Below are 21,697 nucleotides of genomic sequence, written 5' to 3' on the forward strand. Positions count from 1 at the left end.
TCCCCTGAGTTCTGCCTCCTCCTAGGGGCACCGACTGGGATCAGCTGGTGCTACAGGCCTGGGGTCCTGGGGTCATGAGTGGAGGTAACAGCCGGTAGCAGGAGAAACCTGAGGCCCATAGACCTCCCTTTTGCCCCCAGGGCTCCGTGGGCTCATGATGGCCGTGATGGTGGCGGCGCTCATGTCCTCCCTCACCTCCATCTTTAACAGTGCCAGCACCATCTTCACCATGGACCTCTGGAATTGCATCCGGCCCCGGGCGTCCGAGAGGGAGCTCATGATTGTCGGCAGGTAAGGCCATACGGAGCAGGGCCGGGGGAGGGGAGTGGAAAGACCCACACACCCAGGGAGGAGAAAGCTGAGCCCACCCAGAGGCCAGGCCCCACCAGCCACTCATCCTGGAGGCTCAGCCTCCTCTGATGGCAAAGGGGAGGTTCCTTAGGACTCTGTGTGCAGAGGAGTCACTCATCCAAGAGACGTTCCCTGAGCACCTACTATGTGCCAGGTGGCCAGGCGCACAGCAGTGCAAAGCAAAGATTTAGTTCTTGCGTTCACAAAACTAAAGAGAAGAGAAGAGAATTACAGAGAAAGGATAATTAAAAAGCAAATTACAGAGTGCCTGAGTGGCTCAGATGGTTAAGCGTCCAACTCTTGATTTCGGCTCAGGTCACGATCTCATGGTTCGTGGGATCGAGCCCCCACATTGGGCTCTGTGCTGATGGCATGGAGCCTGCTTGGGATTCTCTCTCTCCCTCTTGTCTCTGTCCCTCCCCTGCTCATGTGCTCTCTCTCAAAATAAATGAATAAACGTTTTTTTTTAATTAAAAAAATAAAAGGAAATTACAACCCCAATGAGTGCTATGATCAGGAGCCAGGAGATGTAAAGATTCAGAGGAGGAGTCCCCAGCCTGGACTGGGTGGGACCCCAAAGCCTGGTAAAAGGGGGATGGGGTTCTGGGGACTCAGGAAGGCTTTCCTTTAAAAAAAATTTTTTTTAATGTTTATTTTTGAGAGAGAGAGAGGCAGAGAGAGACAGAACGTGAGCGGGGGAGGAGCAGAGAGAGGGAGACACAGAATCCGAAGCAGGTTCCAGGCTCTGTGCTGTCAGCATGGAGCCCGACGTGGGGCTCGGGCTCACAAACTGTGAGATCATGATCTGAGCCGAAGTCAGACACTCTACCCACTGAGCTACCCAGGCACCCCCTCAGGGAAGGCTTTTCTATCAAGGCTTTTTGCAAGGTGCTGAAGTCTAGTGGGGGGGAACGGAAGTGACCAAAATGAATGGTATGCAAATTTTATGTAAAATACATGCTAATAAGGCATCTTGGAGCCTGGAGGGCTGTCTCAGTCTTGGGTTAGTGAAAGCATTCTTAGGTCAGACACAGACAGCATAACCCAGAAAAGAAAAAATAATCATAATACATTAGACTTCATCAAAAGCTAAAAGTTTTTCACTTCAAAGGACACCATCAAGGCAATGAGAAGAGACGCCACAGATGAGGAGAAAATATTTGCAAGCCATGTAGCTGACAAAGGATCTGCGATCTAGATCAATCTACAAAATGAGACTGTACCCCTAGAAAGCTACACACCCCCTAGAATGGCTGTAATCAAAAAGGCAAGGAGGCTCAGTTGGTCAAGCGTCCGATTTCAGCTCAGGTCGTGATCTGTGGGTTTGAGGCCCACATCGGGCTCTTTGCTGTCAGTGCAAAGCCCGCTTCAGATCCTCTGTCTCCCTCTCTGCCCCTCTTCCACTTGGGCACGTGCGCACACACTCTGTCTCAAAAATAAAAACATTAAAAAAAGAGAGACAGACACGGAGGTAGAGAAATAGCAACTTTCATAGCACTACAGGTAGGAATGTAAAACGGTCCAACTGTTTAAAACAGTTTGGCGGGTTTTTTTTTAATGTTAGTTTATTTTTGAGGGAGACAGTGTGAGCAGGGGAGGCGCAGAGAGAGAGAGGGGAACGGAGGCTCTGAAGTGGGCTCAGTGCTGACAGCAGAAAACCCGAGGTGGGGCTCGAACTCACGAGCTGTGAGATCATGACCTGAGCCGAAGTGGGACGTTCGACCAACTGAGCCACCCGGGCGCCCCAGCAGTGGATGCTCTGAATCTTGATTGTGTTACCCGAAGTTCTGGGATGGTACACTTGCGATGGGTGAATCTTATGGTGTGAAAATTCTACCCCAATAGCGCTGTTAACAAGAGACAGCAGTAAGCATCCCGGGAGGCATACTAACCAGGGTCTCTCTCGGCCTGCTGTCAGGGTGTTTGTGTTGTTGTTGGTGCTGATCTCCATCCTCTGGATCCCCGTGGTTCAGGCCAGCCAGGGGGGCCAGCTCTTCATTTACATCCAGTCCATCAGCTCCTACCTGCAGCCGCCTGTGGCTGTGGTCTTCATCATGGGATGTTTCTGGAAGCGGACCAATGAAAAGGTAGCTCTGGACGAGTCCCCACCACACGAGAAGCTAGCGCCGCCCCGTGAGGGCATGGGTGGCATTTCCGGGGACGCGTTTCTGTGGAGGGAGCCATGGGGAGGGTGCCACCCGGCCTTTGCAAAGCAGCGATGGGGGTTCTGTGTTGATGCATTCCGTCATTAAACGGGGGAGCCGAGTTAACAAGGAGTGAATTATGCATAAATGATTAGTCACGTGTGAAAGATAAACAGCTGAGTAACTTGCAGTCCTTTCAAATCACTGACGTGTGCATCGACCGTCCCTAGAGAACCAAGCTCTTGAGGACGGCTTGTCGAGGTCGAGGTCCGCAGAGGCCCAGGCCGGCCACCCCTTAACCTTGGACGTCTCTAAGATGGCCTTGCTCTGATTTACAGGGTGCTTTCTCAGGTCTGATCTTGGGCCTTCTCCTAGGCTTGATTCGGCTGGCCTTGGACTTCGTTTACACGCAGCCTCGGTGTGACCAGCCAGATGACCGCCCTGCCGTGGTGAAGCACGTCCACTACCTCTACTTCTCCATGATTCTGTCCGCGGTTACTCTGATCACGGTGTCCGTTGTGAGCTGGTTCACGGAGCCACCCTCCAAGGAAATGGTACATTTGGGTTTGGTACTGTGTAACCACGGAGACCCTGTGCCGTGAGCAGACGGACCCACGCTGGCCTTAACAAAGAGGGTTTGATTGTTCAAAAAGCTGGGACATCCAGGGTTAGGCTTGAGGGACGGCCTGATTCAGGGCTGAGGATCATCAGAATCCTTATTTCTGCCTCTATTTTCAGGCACCACAGGGGCCTGCCAGCTTCTAAGGCTTTTATCTTCTCTTATATTCATTAAGCAATAGCAGAAACATGTCCATCCCAGCATTTCTGGCAAAGCTCCCGATTCCCATCGATGGAGTCAGCTCGACACTTGTATCTGTGAACCAATTCAGTCCCTGTTGCTAGAGAAATATACGTGCTGAGTGGCTCACGGGCGGGTCCCCCCAGATTCCCGAGCTGGGGTTCATAAGCTCTGGGGGCTGGAATGAGGGAGGGGTGGGGGGAGGTCCCAACAAAACTGAGGCTGCTGAAGTTACCTGGGGGAATCGTGGGGGGAATGCCCGCTGCAGGGAGTGGAGCTCGTGGTCGGTGCAGTGACAGGGCCAGGCCGGGGACGTTCTCAGACATGAAGCTGAACGCGGGGTCGAGCAGGGGACCCCAATCTTCTAATCCATCACTGCTCCTTAGGTAAGCCGCCTGACCTGGTTTACTCGTCATGACCCCATGGTCCAGAAGGAACAGCCACTCCCACCAGCAACTCCCCTGCCTCTTCCGGTCTCTCAGAATGGGACCCCCGAGACCAGCATCACCACCATCCAGTTGGAGATGATTCAAGAAAACATATCCAAACCCCACAGCTGTGAGTGGTCTCTCCTCAGTTACAGTCGAAGCCCAGGAAGAATTCTGTTTCAGGGGGGAGTTTTTCTACCAAATCATAAGCCAGAGAAGGGGCAGAATTGAAATTTTAGCATCGCCTGACTCCCAATGTCCAGCCTTGCAAGTGGGTTCTTCAGTAACTTTCTTTCTTTCCTTTATTTAGTTAATGTTTTAAAAAAAAATTTTTTTAATGTTTATTGTTGAAGGAGAGAGAGACAGAATGTGAGTGGGGGAGGGGCAGAGAGACAGACACACACACAGAATCTGAAGCAGGCTCTAGGCTCTGAGCTGTCAGCACAGAGCCTGATGCACAGCTTGAACCCATGAACCGTGAGATCATGACCTGAGCTGAAGTCAGATGCTCAACCGAGCCACCCAGGCGCCCCTATTTAATGTTTATTTTTGAGAGAGAGAGAGCACAAGCTGGGGAGGGGCAGAGAAAGAGGGAGACACAGAATCTGAAGCAGGTTTTGAGCTGTCAGCAAAGAGCCCAATGCAAAAGCTCAAATCCACAAACTGTGAGATCATGACCTGAGCTGAAGTTGGATGCTTAGCCGACTGAGCCACCCAGGTGCCCCTAAGTTTATTTATTTTGAGAAAGAGAGAGAGAATGAATGGGGGGAGGCTCAGAGAGAGAGAGTGAGAGAAGGAATCCCAGGCAGCCTCTGCACCATCAGCATGGAGCCTGATGCAGGGCTCGAACTCACACACCACGAGATTGTGTCCTGAGCTGAAATCAAAAGTCAAACACTTAACCCACTGAGCTCCCCAGGTGCCCCTCAGTAGCTTTCATCAGATACCTCGCTGGGAAGCAATAGCAGCAAACACTTGCTGAGCGCCTGCTAGAACATGGCTCACCTAATCCTCTCGAAATCCCACAAGGTAGGCTGGAATACTACTGGCATTCTCTAAATTACACTCGTTCCAAACTGGCAGCTTGCAGACATACTGTGGTTTGGCCCACCTACCATTTTAATGAAATGTGACTTAACATTTAAAAATCGGGAGATTGCATGTAAAATTCCAGATATCTGTCTTCTGGAAAATGGGGAGATTGTAACAACACTGGGCCCATGTGTCTGCACGACTGACATCTGGAGCTTGTAAAGTGGGCTCCTTAAGACCTGGGATGTGCCCTTCAATTAGCCAAAGTCCCCATCAGCCCCTATTGCCTCCATGACCCTGAGGCTGTGGGCTGTTGTTCATCATCACACGTGGCCCTGTGTGTGTATATATACACACACACACACACACACACACACACATGCACACACATGCATACACACTGTGGCTATGTGTCCACATCAGCCTAACAGGGGAAACTCAAGTATAGATCCAGGAGGCCGTGCATTTCAAGAGACACGAGAGATACACCAAGTATTTGTTACTATGTGCGGAACACATCTGGTTGGTCCCCTTGGTGTCTTCTCCCGGACGCACAGCCCATCCTTATGACCTTCCTTTGGGTTCTTCTAGGTGACACGACCCGAGAGCAGTCCAGAGTGGTACGGGCCATCCTGTGGCTCTGTGGGATGGAGAGCCGGGGCAAGGAGGAGCCCCCCAGCAAAGTGGAACCTGTCATCGTCTCCTTGGAAGAAAACCCCCCCGTGAAAACCCTTCTGGACATCAACCTCATCGTGTGTATTAGCTGTGCCATCTTTGTCTGGGGCTACTTTGCTTAACGTGGGGTGAACCCAGGGGTCCGAGCTCTCAGTTTATTTTCCGTGCCATTTTTGTAATGAGAGAAGATAAGTAATAAAGCTTTGTTTGTTTACCACGAGGCTTCATGGGAGTTCCTCCGGGGCATTTCCAACATGACACCGAGCTCTTTTCTTCTTCTTTTTCTAGTTTATTCATTTTTGAGAGAGAGCAAGCAAGGGAGGGGCAGAGAGAGAGGGAGAGAGAGAGAGAATCCCAAGGAGGCTCCACACTGTCAGCATGAGCCAGATGCAGGGCTCGAACCCACGAAGCTGGGGAGATGGTACCCGAGCTGAAATCCAGGGTGAGGCACCTCTTCTTCAAAGGCAATGGAGGTTGGGTGCCTGGGTTGCTGTCGGTTAAGTGTCTGACTGTTGATTTCGGCTCAGGTCACAATCTCATGGTTTTGTGGGTTCGATCCCCGCAGTGGGCATTGGGCTGTTGCTGACAGTGTGGAGCCTGCTTGGAATTCTCTCTCTCCCGCTCTCTGCCCCGCCCTTTCTTGCTCTCTCTCAAAAACAAACTTAAAAAAAAAAAAAAGCAATGGCGGTTCGAATCTGGGGGAAAAAGAAGTGTAAACGGTTCCTTTTCTCAAAGGGCTGTTCACTCTTCTTACCTGTCGTGGAACACCAAGAACGACATTCATAGGGATAAAGAAGCAAAGAGACCCCCAAGGCCTCCCAGCCCAGTAGCTGCCACGCTGGCCCGGCCGAGCGCCAACGCTTAACTTTCTCCCGCTCCCTTCGACGTGCGGGGACCGGGACCTGCGTCCCACCGCTTGCCTTCCACGCTGGCGGGCTTTGGGGGAAGCAGCGGCCGGTCCCCAGCGCTCTCTCACTGCAGGGCCGCTCCTCCCTGAGATCCCCGGGAAGTGGGCCAGGCGGCGCCCTGGAATCTTGTGCTTGAAGAAAATCGGGAACTGCGCGCCCTTTCCAAGCACTGGTGGAGACTTTTCTCTGCTTCGTCGTCCACGTGCTGCTTCCCCTCAAACAAGCGGCCAGAAGGATGGACAAGTCTGTCCACAGCGAATCTCTGCTGGCCCAGGGGCAAAGCCACTGTGTCCCGGGCTGGGTCGGCCATCCTCACGTCTGTGTTCTGGGCCCTCATGGGGTCTGATGGGATCTCCGGTCCGGGCTGTTGGCCCCACGCACGGCTTAGAGCGAGGGCAGACCGCCAGAGCTAGCCGGGAGCCCACCTCTGGGGCGGCCCGGCGCCATGAGCGAGGATTCCAGTCCCGGGACAGAGGGGGCTGGCGGGGTGGATGGGAACCACGTGCTGGCGTGACAGGGCTGGGGAACAGGAGTCTCACAGGGGACCCCGGTTTCCACACTTGAGAGGATCTTGGACAGGAAACCGGGGGCCGAGGAGCCATCGGCTCAGTCGCTCAGTGTGCTTCCCTCAGTACCTGGGGGCAGCCTTGTCGGAGGCCGGGCCTTGCCACGCTGATCCGTGGGCGGAGGCACACCCCAGACTTTGCGGGGAGCCCCTCCCCAGCGTGTTGCTGGCAAGAGCCTGAGACGACGTCTGAGGCGAGTGGGCTCCAGGAGGGCCGAACATCCCTCTCCAGGGGCCAAAGGCGGGGAGGGGGGGCCCGGCAGGCCCTGCTGGGGTCCTGAGCTCCCCCGCGCTGCCCCTCCGCCAGGCCCCAGAGATCTCTGCTGCTGCTGGTCGGGGTCGGAGCTGCGTTTCGAGCAGGCCACCGGCCATCTCCCTCGGATCACTGCCACAGCCTCCCCACTGGCCTTCCTGCCTCTCGTCTCGCTCACTGTCCACCCACAGGCAGAGAGAGCGGATCTGATCAAGCCACTGATCTGCGTAGGTCCCTTCGGTGACTTTCCCAGGCTCGCAGGATGAAGTCCACATTCCCTGATGGGAATAACCCCTGATGGCCAGGCCTCTCTGCGGCTTCGACTCTGACCCTCTCCCCTCGCAGGCTAAGTCCACGTCACTCTCGGGGTTTCCCACCTCTGGGCCAAGCACAGGGCTGGTGCACAGTGGGTCCCGGAAGTCCGGTTATATCTGTCTGCTCTTCCCTCCACCTTACCTACCCCTCCTTCTTCTGCCTAACTCCTATTCTAGTGTCTGCTTGAACACCACTTCCTCTGGGAAGCCTTCTGGGATCATCCCACTCAGGCCCATTAGGGCATGTGCCTTCAAAGCAGGTATCACACGTCATCATCGGTTCCTTAACTGTCTTCCCAACTGGAGTGAAAGTTGCACAAAGGTAAAGTCTGTCACACGGACACCTAGCACAGTGCCTAGCGAATGCACAGATGGAGGGCCTCCGGGATGCAGATGTCATCCGGCTCCTGGTCTCACGTCCACCGGCCGCAGCCCTGCCCCGGCCTGACTGCCCACCCCTGCCCGGGGACCAGGAAGGAATACCCACTAGCCCTGCACAGGTTCAGCCCCCGAGGTCTGAGCTTGTGCAGGGGACCAAATGGCCAGTCCAGTCACCTGTGCAACCTCGACCACAGACCACGAAGGGTCTGCAGCGCCGCCCTTTGGATTGGCGCTCACCTTCGGAACGGTTGGTCGGCAAATGGGGCCACCTCTGCCTCCCTAAGGATGTGTTCCTCTGTCCGCTGGCCCCCCTTCCTGCCACCTCCACCTAAATCTGGGCCTGAATCAGCTCTTCTCCTGGGGTCCCCTGCCAAGCAGTCTTGCCCCGGCTCTAGTCCATTCCCTGGGGTCACAGCCGCAGGGGTCTAAACTACAAACCGCAGGGACTGCCACCCCCCTTTGCCCCCACCATGGCTCCCTCAGCGGCTCCCAACTGCCCTGGACAACTGGACGAGGCCCTTCGTGCTCCAGCTCCTCCTCACCTCTCAGCCTGGCTCCCTGCCTCTGAGGCATCTGCTTCACCAGCTGTCCTTCTGTCTGCAGGGCCCGCCTCCACCTGCCCGTGGCTCCTCCCTCTCCGCACCCTGCTGTGTGTCCTGGGTTCGTGTGCCAGTTTCCCCGGCAGCCAGGGCCATGCTTGTGTGGCTCAGGTTTGGTCCCCAGGGTCTGGGCCAGCACATGGAAGAGCGAGCCCTCAGTATTTACTTGGAGGACACCCAGCAATTATCTAGAAGACCAGGCTTCAATTCTGAGGGTCCTTGTGTGAACATACAAATGCGGGGTCCCTATCATGAACTGACATGCAAACAATTTTTTGGTCGTTCAAATGTAATTTATTGATGTGCATAAAGACTCCATTCAGATACAAGTAGAGAGGGTGAAAACAGAACGCTGATGACTTTTTTTTGGTTCTCTCAAAAGAATATTTGGTTCGAATGTTGCCCCACATGTGTCATTTGTGATGACGTTCTCATGTGTGTGGTGTAGACCCTAAAAGGTGACCCTCGACGATCCCCACCTCCTGGTGTTCGTGCCCTTGTATAGTCTCTCCCCTTGATGGCGGACAGACCCACAACCGTCTACTGACCAGTTGAACACGGCAGAGGTGACAGGATATCAGTCGGTGGTTACATCACATCACGTAAGACCGTCTTGCCAGCAGATGCATCCTGGAGACTGTCTTTGCTGACCTGATGCACTAGCGGCCACACTGCGGAAGCCGACGAGTCGAGGGGCTGTGGGCAGCCTCTAAGAGCTGAGGGGGACCTCCAGATGTGGGCCAGCAAGAAGCCAGGGCTCTCAGACCTTGTGGTCCTACAACCACAAGGGAGCTTAGGTGTGGATCCCTCCCCAGTCGAACCTCCAGATGAGACCCTGACCCTGGCCAGCACCTTGACAGCAGCCTGTGAGACCCTATGTGGAGGCCCCGCTGAGCTGTGCCTGGACTCCTGACCCACAGAAGCTGGGAGGTGATACGTGTGTGTCGTTTTAGGTTGCCAAGTCTGTGGGCGTCTGTCACGTAGCAATGGAGAACTGACACACTGTGTATGGCTCGTCAACGCGTGGGAGACGCAAAGGGGGAGTTGGCAGGGAGTATGGAAAGGAAAGTTCACCCATGGAGCCACAAGGGGTCTGTACAGCTGTGTCCCTGAGTGAGCAGAGGGGGACAGCTTCTTTTAGGAAGTGCATCAAGTAGGGGCCATTTGGTTGTCGGTAACAGAAACGAACCCAAGAAAGCTGATGCAAAAAACACAAAAGGAATTTATTGTGTGGCTCTGAGGGCAGGAAGTGCAGAATGGCCTCAGGACACAGATGGGCTGTGGGTGGCAAGGGGACTACAGAGACACCCCCAGAAATGGCTTCCAGGGAGAGGTGCCCCGACACCACCCCACTTTTTGCCTGGCTCCCCTTAGCTGGCAGTTGAGGTAGCTCAGGCCACTTTCTGCCTCTGGCTTTGCTGTGCCGGATCTTTCCCCGTCCCTAGCTCCGCCACCATGATATCAGTGGGGGCCACTGGTTTAGAAACATCCGTCAGTGAGCTGCTGCTACCCAATGGGATGTAAGACTCTAGACTGTGAGTCACTGATGTCACCTGGGGCCCTGGAGCCAAGAGACGGCAGAACAGTCTGTGGGACAGGGTGGAGTCTCTCGAGTTCGGTTGCAGACCACCAGGGCCACGGCGCTGGTGGGGCAACGGTGGGAACAGACATCAGGTAGAGAAGCCAGAGAAGGATCGCCTTCAGACCTTCAACTATGAGCATGTGTGAGACTCACTGGGAGCTACAGTCCCAAGAGAGGGACAAGGGTCCATCCGTGGGGCCCCCAGGGATTTCCTTGGTCCAGCTGCATCTAAACTCCTGGGGATTCACAGGGTAGGACCAAGCAGAGTCAGGCCGCCGGGGGCCTGCGCTGACCCGCCGTCGTCTCCAAATGCTGGATTAAGAACAGGACAGATGGGTCCTGAATGCAACGTGTGTCAGTCAGGAATAGGGCCATGACCCTGGTGTCACTGTGGGCAGGGGAGCAGGAAGAGAAGGCCTGAGCACACAGGGCTAGAACATTCTATGAGAAAGCGTTCCATAGAGAAGGGAAGGAAACCATCTGAAGGGGCAGATGACCGGCACCATCTTCCTAGACACCAGCACCTTCCTGGATGAGCAGGATGGCCACCGTGAGTTTAAATCACAAGACCTCTCCTGCTCTCTGGCGGTGTTAGTGCCAGGAGAAGGGGCCGGCAAGGTGGCGACTCTCCCAGCAGGGGTAATCACGTCTCTGTGGGACCTTGGAGATGCTTCCACCATGATGCGGTTACAGCTCCGAATGCAAGCCAAGCCGCCCACACCCCACTCTGGTCCTCCCCCATTCAGGAAGATGCACAGTAGCCTTGGTCTGGTATTCACCTTTGACACGCATAACCATCATTTTTCTTTAGATTGGAGCTGTTGGGGTTGGGGGATCATTACCAACAAAGGAGAGTGAAAACCAAAACATTCTTAAAATAAAGAGGGTCTGTGTTGTATTTTGGAGCCAGCAATAATAAAACGCATGTGCTGCTCTGGAGGGAACTGTCCACCGTGGACCTTCCTGGTCCCCAGGCACCAACGCCATCTCCTCGGCAAGCATGGTGTCCCAGCTTCCCCCCTGAGTGCCAGCTCAGGCTCCGCGACATCTCCGAGGTGCTGCACAGATGCTGGATTATGGACAGTGGGCTCCCTGGGGAAGGGGCTCGATGCTGATGGGCAACCGACACCGAGCCTCTTGCTTTCTGCAAGGAACTTGGTCTACAGCAAAGGGGGGATGGGGGAGAGTGAGCCTTAAGTGAATATAAATTTAAGATACGTGGGTTTATAGGTACCTATTTTTTAAAAAATACTTTCTTATTTTGTTTGTCCAGTGCTTAGTTTTGATGTGTCAGTGTTTTATTTTTCAATGTTTATTTTTGAGAGAAAGAGAATGCGACCAAGGGAGGGGCAGAGAGAGGGGGGAACAGAGGATCTGAAGCAGCCTCTGTGCTGACAGCAGGGAGCCCGACACTCACGAGTCGTGAGTCAGACACTTAGCTGACTGAGCCCCCAGGCACCTCCATAGGTACCTATTTTCAATGTAGTTAATAATTAGTAAGTGTAGGAAGCACTTTGGGGGCACAGGGAATTTTGAGTTGGGAGGAAAAAGGGATTGACCTTTGCAAGTTACGGCTGTTAAACTTCACAGCCTCACTTCTGTTTCGTGCCACCAGTACTGCGTGTGCTGCTGAAGCGGAACACAGGGCCGGTGTCCTCCGGGCAAGGCACAGGTCGCTGATGTGCCTGGCAACCAACTCCACCAACGGAATGGTTCAAGGCAGCCGACGCTGGCAGCATGTGTCCCTGCCTAGTCCCCCGAGGAGCCCACCACGTCTGGGCCACCGGGAGCGGCTGTCATCAGAACAGGCATCCAGACTGTGGGCCCCACTCTGGTCTATTTCCCCACCTGCTCCTCCCGAGTCTTTCAACCCTGGGAGGGCAGTGCCTTCCCGCTACCGGAAAAGAGCGGCTTCGGGACTCCCGCACTGGGTCTGCGGGGCCGACTGTTCTGTCTCTGGCTGGACAGGGAAGGGAGTCAGGACTGGTAAGTGCACAGGAAGAGCCCGACCGTGGAACACTCACTCGGGGACAGCCAGTCCGGGAGGTCTCTGGGGCACCTGGGGGCTGGCGTCACTGCCGCGACTTTGCTCTCCATTCCTTCAGGCTTCTACGGTCACAGACCCCCTGACGTCTCATCCGAATTCTATTTGGGTGAGAGACAGCACGCACACGCACGCATACACACAGTCCACGGTCTTGCTTCTAAGAATGATAAAGTTTTCATATAAACCACAGAATATATTTAATTCAAATTAAACACGAAACTAGAATATTGTTCGGTCCTTATCAAGTAGCAATTACATTGTTTAAAAAAAAAAAAAAAGAACAGTACGTTTCTTTCTACATTCTGCAATCCGGCAAGGCACAGGTCACATCCAGTTTGCTGAGGTGACGGATCCAGCAGTCACCATCGATGCGCGTGGTTTTCGGGGGCTCGGGGAGGCACAGACCATACTTCATACAAAATGATTCTGCGGCGATTCTGAAGGAGAGGGACCTCCCTCCTAAGGTGTGAGAATCAAAGTCCAAGGAGCAGGAAGTGGGTGATCTGCATAATGAACGCATTTTATTAAATAGTTAACGCGGTATTCTTCATTCCGAACGGCCTGCACTAACCGCGCAGCGACAAAGCTTCCTCCCCACGTCTCGGCGAGCATACTCCTTCCATTCTAGCTACTTCGTTTTCTTTTGTCTTTTCCCGTTTTTCCTTCTTTTAGAAATGTTTCTGGGCATGATTTCCTTCCCAGGAAAGAAAGCCAGCGTCCTCAAGACACAGGTCATTCGGCTTCAAGTGTCAGCCCCCACCTTGTCCTCGGGCTGCGAGAGGCGAGGCCCTGCACGTCAGGCCTTCGTTTCCCTTCACTGGAAGCTCTTCGCTGTTGGGTCTGCAAGGGTAACTGCGCACCTGCCCCTGCTCCACGCGCCAGGGTGGAGGGGGCCGGGCTGGGGGAGGCTTTCTTCACAGGGCGGTGCTTTCCGTGTCGTTGTCTATGTCCAACAGAATGCGCCCGGGCACGTCTCTGCTTGCGGAGTCTGAATGCGTGTCAGGAAAGGTGCTGCGAAGCGGTTCTGAAACTCTAGAACTGGTGTCTGGACAAAAACAGGAGACACGGGATCAGCGCGTGGTAATGCCGAAGCCGCCCGGGGGCGCTCCGAGAGGAAGGGGAGCCGGAAAGTCCAAGTCAGCCCATGCACACACGCCTTCTCGTGCTAGAGGCGCCATGAGCCCTTGGGAGCAGCGGTCAAGCCTCCAAGACCCCAGGGCAGCTCTCGGATGCAGCCTTGCAGCGCGTGCTCGCTCTGACCGAGGAGAGGAAACCTCATTCTCGCCAAGCCCTCTGACGCACTAACGGAACTCCCCTCACAACATCTGGGCCGCGGGGACAGGTGTGCTTCACTGGAGACAGCCCCCTCCCTCTGGGGCTGAGGGGTTATTCCTCTTAGCAATGCTACGCCAGCCTCCCACCAGTGACATTCGGGGCTGGATCGTTCTGGCTTGCGGGGCTGCCTGCAGGGTGCACGGCAGCAGCCCTGCCCTTGATGCCCTAGATGCCGTGGCAAACGGCCCCCTCTCCCCCAGGGTGACAAAGATGTCTCCAGATACTTCCAAATGTCCCCTGGCAACAACCGCTGGTTGACAATCACAGGGGGATCGCCAACATCCCACAAGTATTTTCTCTTGTCTTCCTCACTTATACTCCAGTTCCTTTTTCTTGTCTTATTATGTTGGCTAGAATTCCATTAGCAAGAGGGCAACGCACAATCCTCGAGCCGTCGGTCCCTCACTCCTAAACTCACAAAAGACATCGTCACCTACCACAGCCCTCCTCCTAGTGAGGCCGGGGAGTCTCAGATGCACTCAATCAGGAACAAGTGCTCGCTGAGCACCCACCTGTGAGGGCACAACAGTGGACAAGCCAGACACGGCTTTAATGAAGCCGGCAGTTGACTGGGGGAGACAGCCCCTCGTCAAGACAGAATCCTTTGTCTCTCTAGTAGGTGTGTGTTCTAGAAAGTTGTGAGAGCCAGCTGAGAGGTGTCAGGGCTGGTGCAGGAGAGAAGGGAGATGTTCGGATCTGCTGTGGTTTCACGCTGCCGGGCTGGGGTGGGTGTGCTGGGGAGTTTTCCCGTTATGCTTAAGAGACGCTTTTCCTGTACTTGTTGTCTTGTTCAGTGCCTCCCTGATGCCTAGAACAGTGACTGGATGATGGCTGACGCTCCATCAGTTTTACGGCTGGCCAGCTGCAGGGATGGATGGTGAAGAGTCATCCAGCCCGGCCATCTTCCCAATCCTCCCCTCCTACTGCCTCAGGCAGAGCAGTCGTGTCTCAGAGACAAGACTCGTACTGCATTGCAAATTCAATCCCCTTACCATTGTCCTAACCCGACAAGACAGATGGCGCAACCAGTCAGCGTCTCTTTTTAGCTCAAAGAGTCTACCAGAGACTGCCGAGCCGCCACGCCCGGTGGGGGTGCGTGATGCACGGGCACCGTACGCACTGGGTGGGTTCCTACTTGTTAACAGGTGGGTGCATGTGCAAACCAACACCGACGGGCCGCAGATCCTTCTCAGAGGACAAACTTACTACCTTTCTTTTTCTTTTTTTACATCACATATAAAGAATTCCTGGATTTATACTTCCCAGAATTCCTCTATTTTTGATGAGCACGCACGACCTCCACACCCAGGGAAAAAACGTGTGGGGGAGCCTAAGGGAAGTTCCCTCTGCCTCCTGCCTGCTGCGCCTGGTTTGCCTGAGGTTGGCAGGTACGTTACTTCCCAGCCCCCCTTCTCTCTCTTACATGAACCATTTTTTAAAAAGAAGACAGCAGATCCGTTCACATGCAACAGGTAACGTTTACATGCAACAAAGAGGCACGGGGGCAGAGCCAGCTTCCAGAAGGAGACTCCTCTTTGTCACAACGGCTGCCACCATGGGGAGGGTGCCGTTTCCCAGATACGGTGCTAAGCGTTGCACACACGTCATCACGGCACTCGCCGACACCTCCACACGAAATAACTCCACGGCAGCAGCAATGCCACCGTGGAGGTAAGAAAGGGGGACTCGGAGAGACTCAACCCCTCAGAGGATCGGAGCCACACCGGTTGGACTGTGGGGTCTAACTGACACAGCGCTTCCCTCCTCCCGACAGGAGTCTGTGTGTCCTCGGGTGAGGGTCCTGACAGAGAAGATGGTATCTGAGGAGATAATGCGTGAGTCTTAAACGCTCTGGTTCACTGTAGTAAAAATGAGGAAAAGGTTATTTTAGAAAGATTCCCGCAGGAACTCTTTTCTGTTTTTTCAAAAAAAAAAAAAAAAATGCCTCTGAAACTTTCTGGCTGCGAATTTACATAAGGCATCATTTTTCATTAGATACGTTCTAAGAAGGGCTGGTCTTTGAGCACACAGCTCGGAGCTAAGTTCACAGGACTGATGTCTTATTAAAAAGCAAAAGACAAAAAGAGATGCCCAGGATGCTCCTTCCACTCAGGCAGAACATCACCCCTGATGTGGGGTTTGGACAAATCTAAGTGAGTTCCTTCCTGTTTTGAGTATCTGTATCAAGGATGTGGGCTCCCGGGGGGCCAGAACGGGCACCCTGTGATTGAGGATACGGTCCTAAAGGTTTATCACGTCAACAATTGTGAACACGTGCTTTAGGTTGTCAGTTGACCCTCCAGACAGTCCAAGGGTATTCTCCCGGCCACTCCAAACACAGCCTTGGAATTACACTTTGCAGACACAGCTGTGGGGTGACCTACCCCACCTCCTGACCCATCTGTCTGAGAGAATGACTCCCTTCTGCCCCGCAGCGGCTCGCTAGGGCTGTCGGAGACTTTCCAGTCTGTCAGAGACTCTGCGTCAACTTTTTATTATTTTTACAAAGGAGAGATTCTGCTCAAGTCTCACTAGGATATTCACCTTGACATGATTCTGGTATCTATTTGTTAAAAATAACCTGCAAAGAGAAGCAGGAGCCACTTAAAAATGTCCAACTATCGGCAAAAATAAACCCGCTTCATATCATGCAGTCATTGAGAAGATGGGTTGTAAAAACATCGTAACATGGGAAGGGGCATATGATGTAAGGTAAAATGAAAAATGCAGGATCAAAAGCCATGATCACACACACCCTGGACTTTTAAGAAAGGAAAAATAGAGAAAAACCCAGAATATGAGTAGTGAACTTCTTCAATTGTAGCAGCGTGGCTTATCATTTCTAGTTTCCAAATTTTCTTTAATACCTATGGTTAATTTTTTAAAATGTGTTACTTTCAGGATGTAAAAAGAGGTTAGTTTTTAAAAAAAAAACCAAAACACTGTGAGAACCAGCAAAGTGCTGAGTTTTGAGTGGCGGCCCTGAGAGCAACAGGACGTACCATCGCACAGCGGACGGCAGCCCTGGGGATACGTATTCTCAGGCTCACGAAATATCATGAAATAGTAAGAAATATCTTCTTCTCCTGAGCACTGTCTTTTTAACCCACAAAAGAACTGCTATTGGGAAAATCAAATGGTGCATTAGAATCTAAATATGGGTGCCCTCCTGTGGCTGGGTTTTTTTATTTTTATTTTTATTTATTTATTTTTTTGAGAGAGCACAAGTCAGGGAGGGCAGAGAGAGACGGGGACAGAGGATCTGAAGCGGCCTCTGCGCTGACCGCAGCAAGCCTGATGTGGGGCTCGAACTCACAAACTGTAAGCTCACGACCTGAGCCTAAGTTGGACGCTTCACCTACGGAGCCACCCAGGTGCCCCTGGGCATATGCATTCTTAAAGCGCTGACCTATGAGTGTAGGACATAACTCTGATTATCTGTTTTTTCCAAGATAAACATGATCACAGATCGCTAGCATTCACTTAGGACCCAGTGTATGCTGAGAACTGTAAGACGTCTTATTTTATCTGATTCAATCCCTTCAACAAAAATTCTCACAAATGTCACCCTCTAACTGATCAGCCAGGCTGTGCCTTTGCCTGACGTTACACAGAGAGCTGAACTTCGAATTCGGGCCCAAGTCCACAAAGTCTTTCTACTACACCTCAAGCCTGCCTGGTACAGAAAAGGACAGAAATTAGAGAAGGCACAAGGCCGGCCCTGTGACCACCTGTCACACACGTCTGTGAACACACTTAGTACTCAGAGTGATCGAGAGCAAGCATGAACGAAGCCAGCATCGTTTAGTACATGCACTGTTAGTAGGGATGCAAGCAGGCAGGGTTAGGGTGCCCGGTTAGTAACAGGCGTTAGCGCACGAGTAACGATCATCAAGGAGCACAGAAGCTTTGGCCAATCAGGTGCCTTTTCCTTACCATTAAATATTCCAATTTGAGTTCTTACTGAATATGGCAGGTCATACATCTAAATTATTTAATAAAATGTTTCAATTAGAACACTCTTGGCTAAAATCTGTTCCTTTAAAAACAGCAAGATGCAAACTCTTCTACTTTCAAAGCTGAAAGGCTTGCGCGCTTTCTACAGTAACAATAAAGAGGAGCTTCGGAGGACATCAGAATCCCTCCGTTCTCCTGTGCTGGTGCTGAGCCGCTAGACGATGGCGGTCAGATCTGCTTGGCGGCATCGATCTCCCCCAAGGGTTTATCCTAATCCCCAGGCTGTAATTCAACTTTTTAGGATTAAATGCTCTAAGCAAATAACCTGTTTTTAGGAAACTGTCTACGGTTTTCCACATGAAAACATAATGTCATAATAAAGGATGGCCTTCCAAGGAAGTTACATTGTTTTTCTTCTTGAAATACCCAAGAATGGTTCATAATAGCAGCTTGCTCAATACTAGTGGATGCATGAATCCTAAACGGGGCTTTCTGTGTGCTCCCAATGGCAGTCCAGGCGATTTTAGGCAATTAAAAGTTACTTCCCGCAATACAAAAATAATTGTGGTGGCCTGGGATTTCTTGAGTTTAGGAGAATTCATAACATAGATTTTTAAATACTTAGGTAATATCTTAAGGCAAAGTACTTTCATGTAAAATTTCCCTGATCTGATAAAAGTACAGAGCATTACAGTGTTGTACCGGATCAATACGATAGTTTTCTGGAATAAACACATGTGAGGTGGGAACGGTTTTAAAGAACAGACGTGATTCCAGTTCGTAGTTTTCCTATCTATCTACGTAAAAGGAAAGAACTGCGGGTGAAATGCTGGTGTCATGAAGGGTTAAAAGGCTCAGCCTTAATTAGGGTTTAGTCGTGTCACTCTGGTGCACGACTTCCATACCCAGTGGGGCAACCCCAGACTGCTGGGTTATAAGGAGTCAGGATGTGGAATCATACTCGTGCCTTCCTCCACGCCTTTAAGGCCTCACTCATTTCCTTTTCTGGCTTCTACAGAAAGTCTTACTCAGACCGAGGCTGCGAACGCTGGCGAAGTAGCCCACCAAGGGTCTAAGGCTCAGATCAGCCGATTAGAGCAACGGTACGCATGACGAGAGCCCTAAGGCGTCCAAATGTGGACCCGGCTCAGATGAGGCTAACGGTGCCTTTTGAAAAGCTCGTATGGTTTAAGAAAGCAAAACGTAAGCGTGCTAGAACGCAAAGGAATTTAGTGTGGGATCTTTGGAAGAAGATCGGTTTGTTTGTTTGGTTTGGTCCTGAGAATTTCAAACATCAAATTAAGAAGCTCCATGCAGTTAACTCGCACTTAAGATATACAATTACAAATTAAAGCTCAAGACACAAGGAACACAATTTTCTGTGCTGACTGCACCCGAGTCCTCTTGGGTTGGACGTGATGAGCCAATCAACGACAGGGAAGTCACTGAGAAGAGCAGGACACTTACAAAAGGCTTACCAACAAGAAAGAAGGCACTCCTAGCATCTTAGGTGAGCGGCTTGAAATCGGGTTCTCAATCTACTGACAGCTACCTCGAATTTGGAGCACTGCAGCTCAAAATGCTTTTGGTAAGAACAAAAGTAACGTCCACATGCTACGGAATGGACGGCAGGGGGGTCCGGTAGCTGCTCCTCAGCACGTGGTCAAAAGCACATTTGCAAAACACGGCTAAGCAGGAGCGTATGGAGCTTGGTGCGAGCTGCTGGGGGGGTTACAGACCTTAGTCCTGGGAACCTTCCCCACCTGTGAGGGCACTAGGAAGGGCATCTATTGGGAAACAAACAAACAAACAAACACACCAATGTGGCTTTGTTTTTTAAAAATAAAAGCTGGAGTGTCATCATACGTTATTAACCATTTATAATACGTGCAAGTTATGCAGTATGTTCCTGGGGGAGAAAAAAGGTTATCAGAAGGCTAGTGGGTTAACCCTCATCATCTGGAGTACCCCCAGTTTGGGGTACACCATTGGCTCATTTTCAGCAGACAAGTCACGCAGTAGAGCTGCACAGCCCAGAGGTATATTCCACCTCGTCTCTAAAACTAGCCCCACGTAGAAAATGGAAAATTAAACTGTTGTGATTCAAAGCTCCTAACTGCCATTTAAAAAAAACACATTTAAAAAACCCCCATCTACCTCACCCTTAAATCAAATAGTGTATTAGAACACTTAGGGTGGAATTTTGAAAAGAAATCACAATTAAATAAATGCTCGACTGTTTTCGACTGGGTTTTTTAATAAAAACACCCCGTCAGGTGGCCTGCTGAAATCTGTACCATCATCACCACCGGAAACAGGTTTCCATGGGGATTATGGGAAAATGTCAATCCTTCCCTCCCCCCCGGCCCTGGAGGCCGAACTCTGATGTGATCGCCCCCCCCCCAAGATCTCCCTTCCTGGGGCATCCGAAGTGGCACCGACCCTGTTTTTTAAAGTTATACCTGAAATGCTTCACTATGAACATTTTTACCTTTAGAAGGAAAATAAGTATCCTAATGAGGAAGAAATGAATTTCATGCTTGTGTGGTCCAGTACCTTCCACATGGATTAGGTCGTTACACTTAGAAAAATGTCAATGGAGGAGGTCTTAGACACATAATGAAACTATAAGTCAGTGGCCAGCTAACTTCAAGGGCCAGGCACTAAATATTTTTAGGTTCTGCGAGCCCAATCATCTCTGACTGTACAACTCTGTTATTTTAGCACAAAAGCGGCCCGAGACGATATGTAGACAAATTAGAGCCGCTGTGTCCCAGTAAAACTTCATTTACAAAAATGGGCTGGCTATGGGCCAGATGTGGCCGGCGTAAGGCTGGCTGCCCCCGGCTGTAAACCCAGGCCTAAATGGAAGGGGACAGAGACAACGGAGTGTGGGCGGGGAGCAGTTTCTCACTTACCCGTTACTATTTTGGAGGCAGTGGGAGCTGCGTTGCTGAGGGTGCCGTCCCCTGCGGAGTGGGCGCCAGGGGGATGTGGGGGCGGAGGCATGCTGGGCCGGTTCCTGGGCTTTGGTACTGGTCTCGGTCTCGGTAAGGTTCCGGCGTGTGGCTGCGCAGTCTCAGGGTTAGTCCCCGCCGCGGTCTGAGAAGCGGGCGGGCCGGGGTTCTGTTTTCCTAACGGCGGAGTACTGGGGGGCGTCGGAGTCTGGGGAGGGGTGTGAGGTGGCTGCTCCAGTCCCTGCTCGCCGGCCGGTGCCGTGGGGGCGGTCGGGCCCTGGCCGCCGCCGGGCTTGGTGTGCCCCGGGGGCGGCGCGGCCTGCGTGGGGGGCTGCGGCGGCGGGTGGCTGGGGGCTTGTATGGGAGGCAGGCTGCTGGAGTACCTCCGGGGCGCCGAGGGCTGCGGGGCGGCGCACGGCTGGCCCGGGGCCTGGCCTGCCTGCTGAGTGGGAGGAGAAGGGCTTCGGGCGGCGGGCTTTGGCGACAGACTGGGCGGATGCTGAGCCGGTCCTGGAGAACTCTGGCCCCCGGGGTGGCCGGGAGGCGGGTTTCCTGGTTTCGGGGGTGCAGGAGCAGGTTTTTTAACAGCTGCACAAAGGAGGAGAACGCCTTTCAGTGAGAAGGGCACGGCGGCGAGAGCCAACGCCACCTTCCGCGGGCGAACCCGCGTGGGTACCGTGCGCCCCCGCGGAGGGACGCCGTCAGGGGGACACTTCGCCTTGGCGGTCGTCCTCCCCCAAAGCCCTCGGCCCCGTCCAACCAAGAGAAAACCAGCTGCCCGCACAGATGGAGGACGTCCTTCAAAATGCCTGACCCGCACTCCCCCACGCGGTCAAGGCCAGGGAAACGCACAGGAGGTCAGAAACGGTCACGGCCCAGGGGAGACTCGGGAGACGAGATGACGCAGTGTGACGCGGTCTCCTGGGTGCCGTGGCCCCGCGGCGGGGAGTGAACGCCGGGGAAGCGGCTAGTTGCTCAGCAGTGACGCTGCAGGTGCTGCTTGCCCGGCTGTGAGAGGGCACCCCGAGGACCTACGAGGTCAGCAGCAGGGGAAAGCGGGTGCGGGTACAAGGGAGCAACCAGTACTGTCTGCAGCTTCCCTGCAGATCCAAAACTGTTCCCAAACAATAAGTTTCTATTAAAAAAAAAAAAAAAGAAAGAAAGAAAAGCACCTCATACACACACACACACACAGACCCTTAAAGACCTGTTGTTTTATTTTGCATTTTTTAAGGTTTTTAGTAATCTCTACACCCGATGTGGGGCTTGAACTCACGACCAAGAGTCGCATGCTCCTCTGAGCCAGCCAGGCCCCCCATGACCTGTTGTTTTAAAAGTTCAGTAAGAATAGGGGCCCCTGGTGGCAGAGT

At 52.8% G+C, this 21,697-nt stretch overlaps 2 protein-coding genes across 4 annotated transcripts in view; one reads left to right on the plus strand and one right to left on the minus strand.

Moving 5' to 3' along the window:
* Positions 1–5,644, plus strand: part of SLC5A11 (solute carrier family 5 member 11) — a 45,906-nt gene extending 40,262 nt beyond the window's left edge. For both annotated transcript variants that reach the window (XM_015067115.3, XM_027042997.2), the window contains 5 exons: positions 141–291; positions 2,270–2,438; positions 2,834–3,049; positions 3,681–3,852; positions 5,346–5,644. In XM_015067115.3, the coding sequence (XP_014922601.2) occupies positions 141–291; positions 2,270–2,438; positions 2,834–3,049; positions 3,681–3,852; positions 5,346–5,551 (914 nt within the window). In that variant the 3' untranslated portion in view covers positions 5,552–5,644. The remainder of the gene's footprint in view (positions 1–140; positions 292–2,269; positions 2,439–2,833; positions 3,050–3,680; positions 3,853–5,345) is intronic.
* Positions 5,645–12,250: 6,606 nt separating this feature from the next.
* The window catches only part of ARHGAP17 (Rho GTPase activating protein 17), an 88,962-nt gene continuing 79,515 nt past the window's right edge, over positions 12,251–21,697 (minus strand). For both annotated transcript variants that reach the window (XM_053213259.1, XM_053213258.1), the window contains 2 exons: positions 20,289–20,915; positions 12,251–13,123 (listed from right to left, as the gene is read on the minus strand). In XM_053213259.1, the coding sequence (XP_053069234.1) occupies positions 12,993–13,123; positions 20,289–20,915 (758 nt within the window). In that variant the 3' untranslated portion in view covers positions 12,251–12,992. The remainder of the gene's footprint in view (positions 13,124–20,288; positions 20,916–21,697) is intronic.

The sequence above is a fragment of the Acinonyx jubatus genome, chromosome E3 (assembly GCF_027475565.1).
Source record: "Acinonyx jubatus isolate Ajub_Pintada_27869175 chromosome E3, VMU_Ajub_asm_v1.0, whole genome shotgun sequence".
In the NCBI taxonomy this organism is placed as follows: domain Eukaryota; kingdom Metazoa; phylum Chordata; class Mammalia; order Carnivora; family Felidae; genus Acinonyx; species Acinonyx jubatus.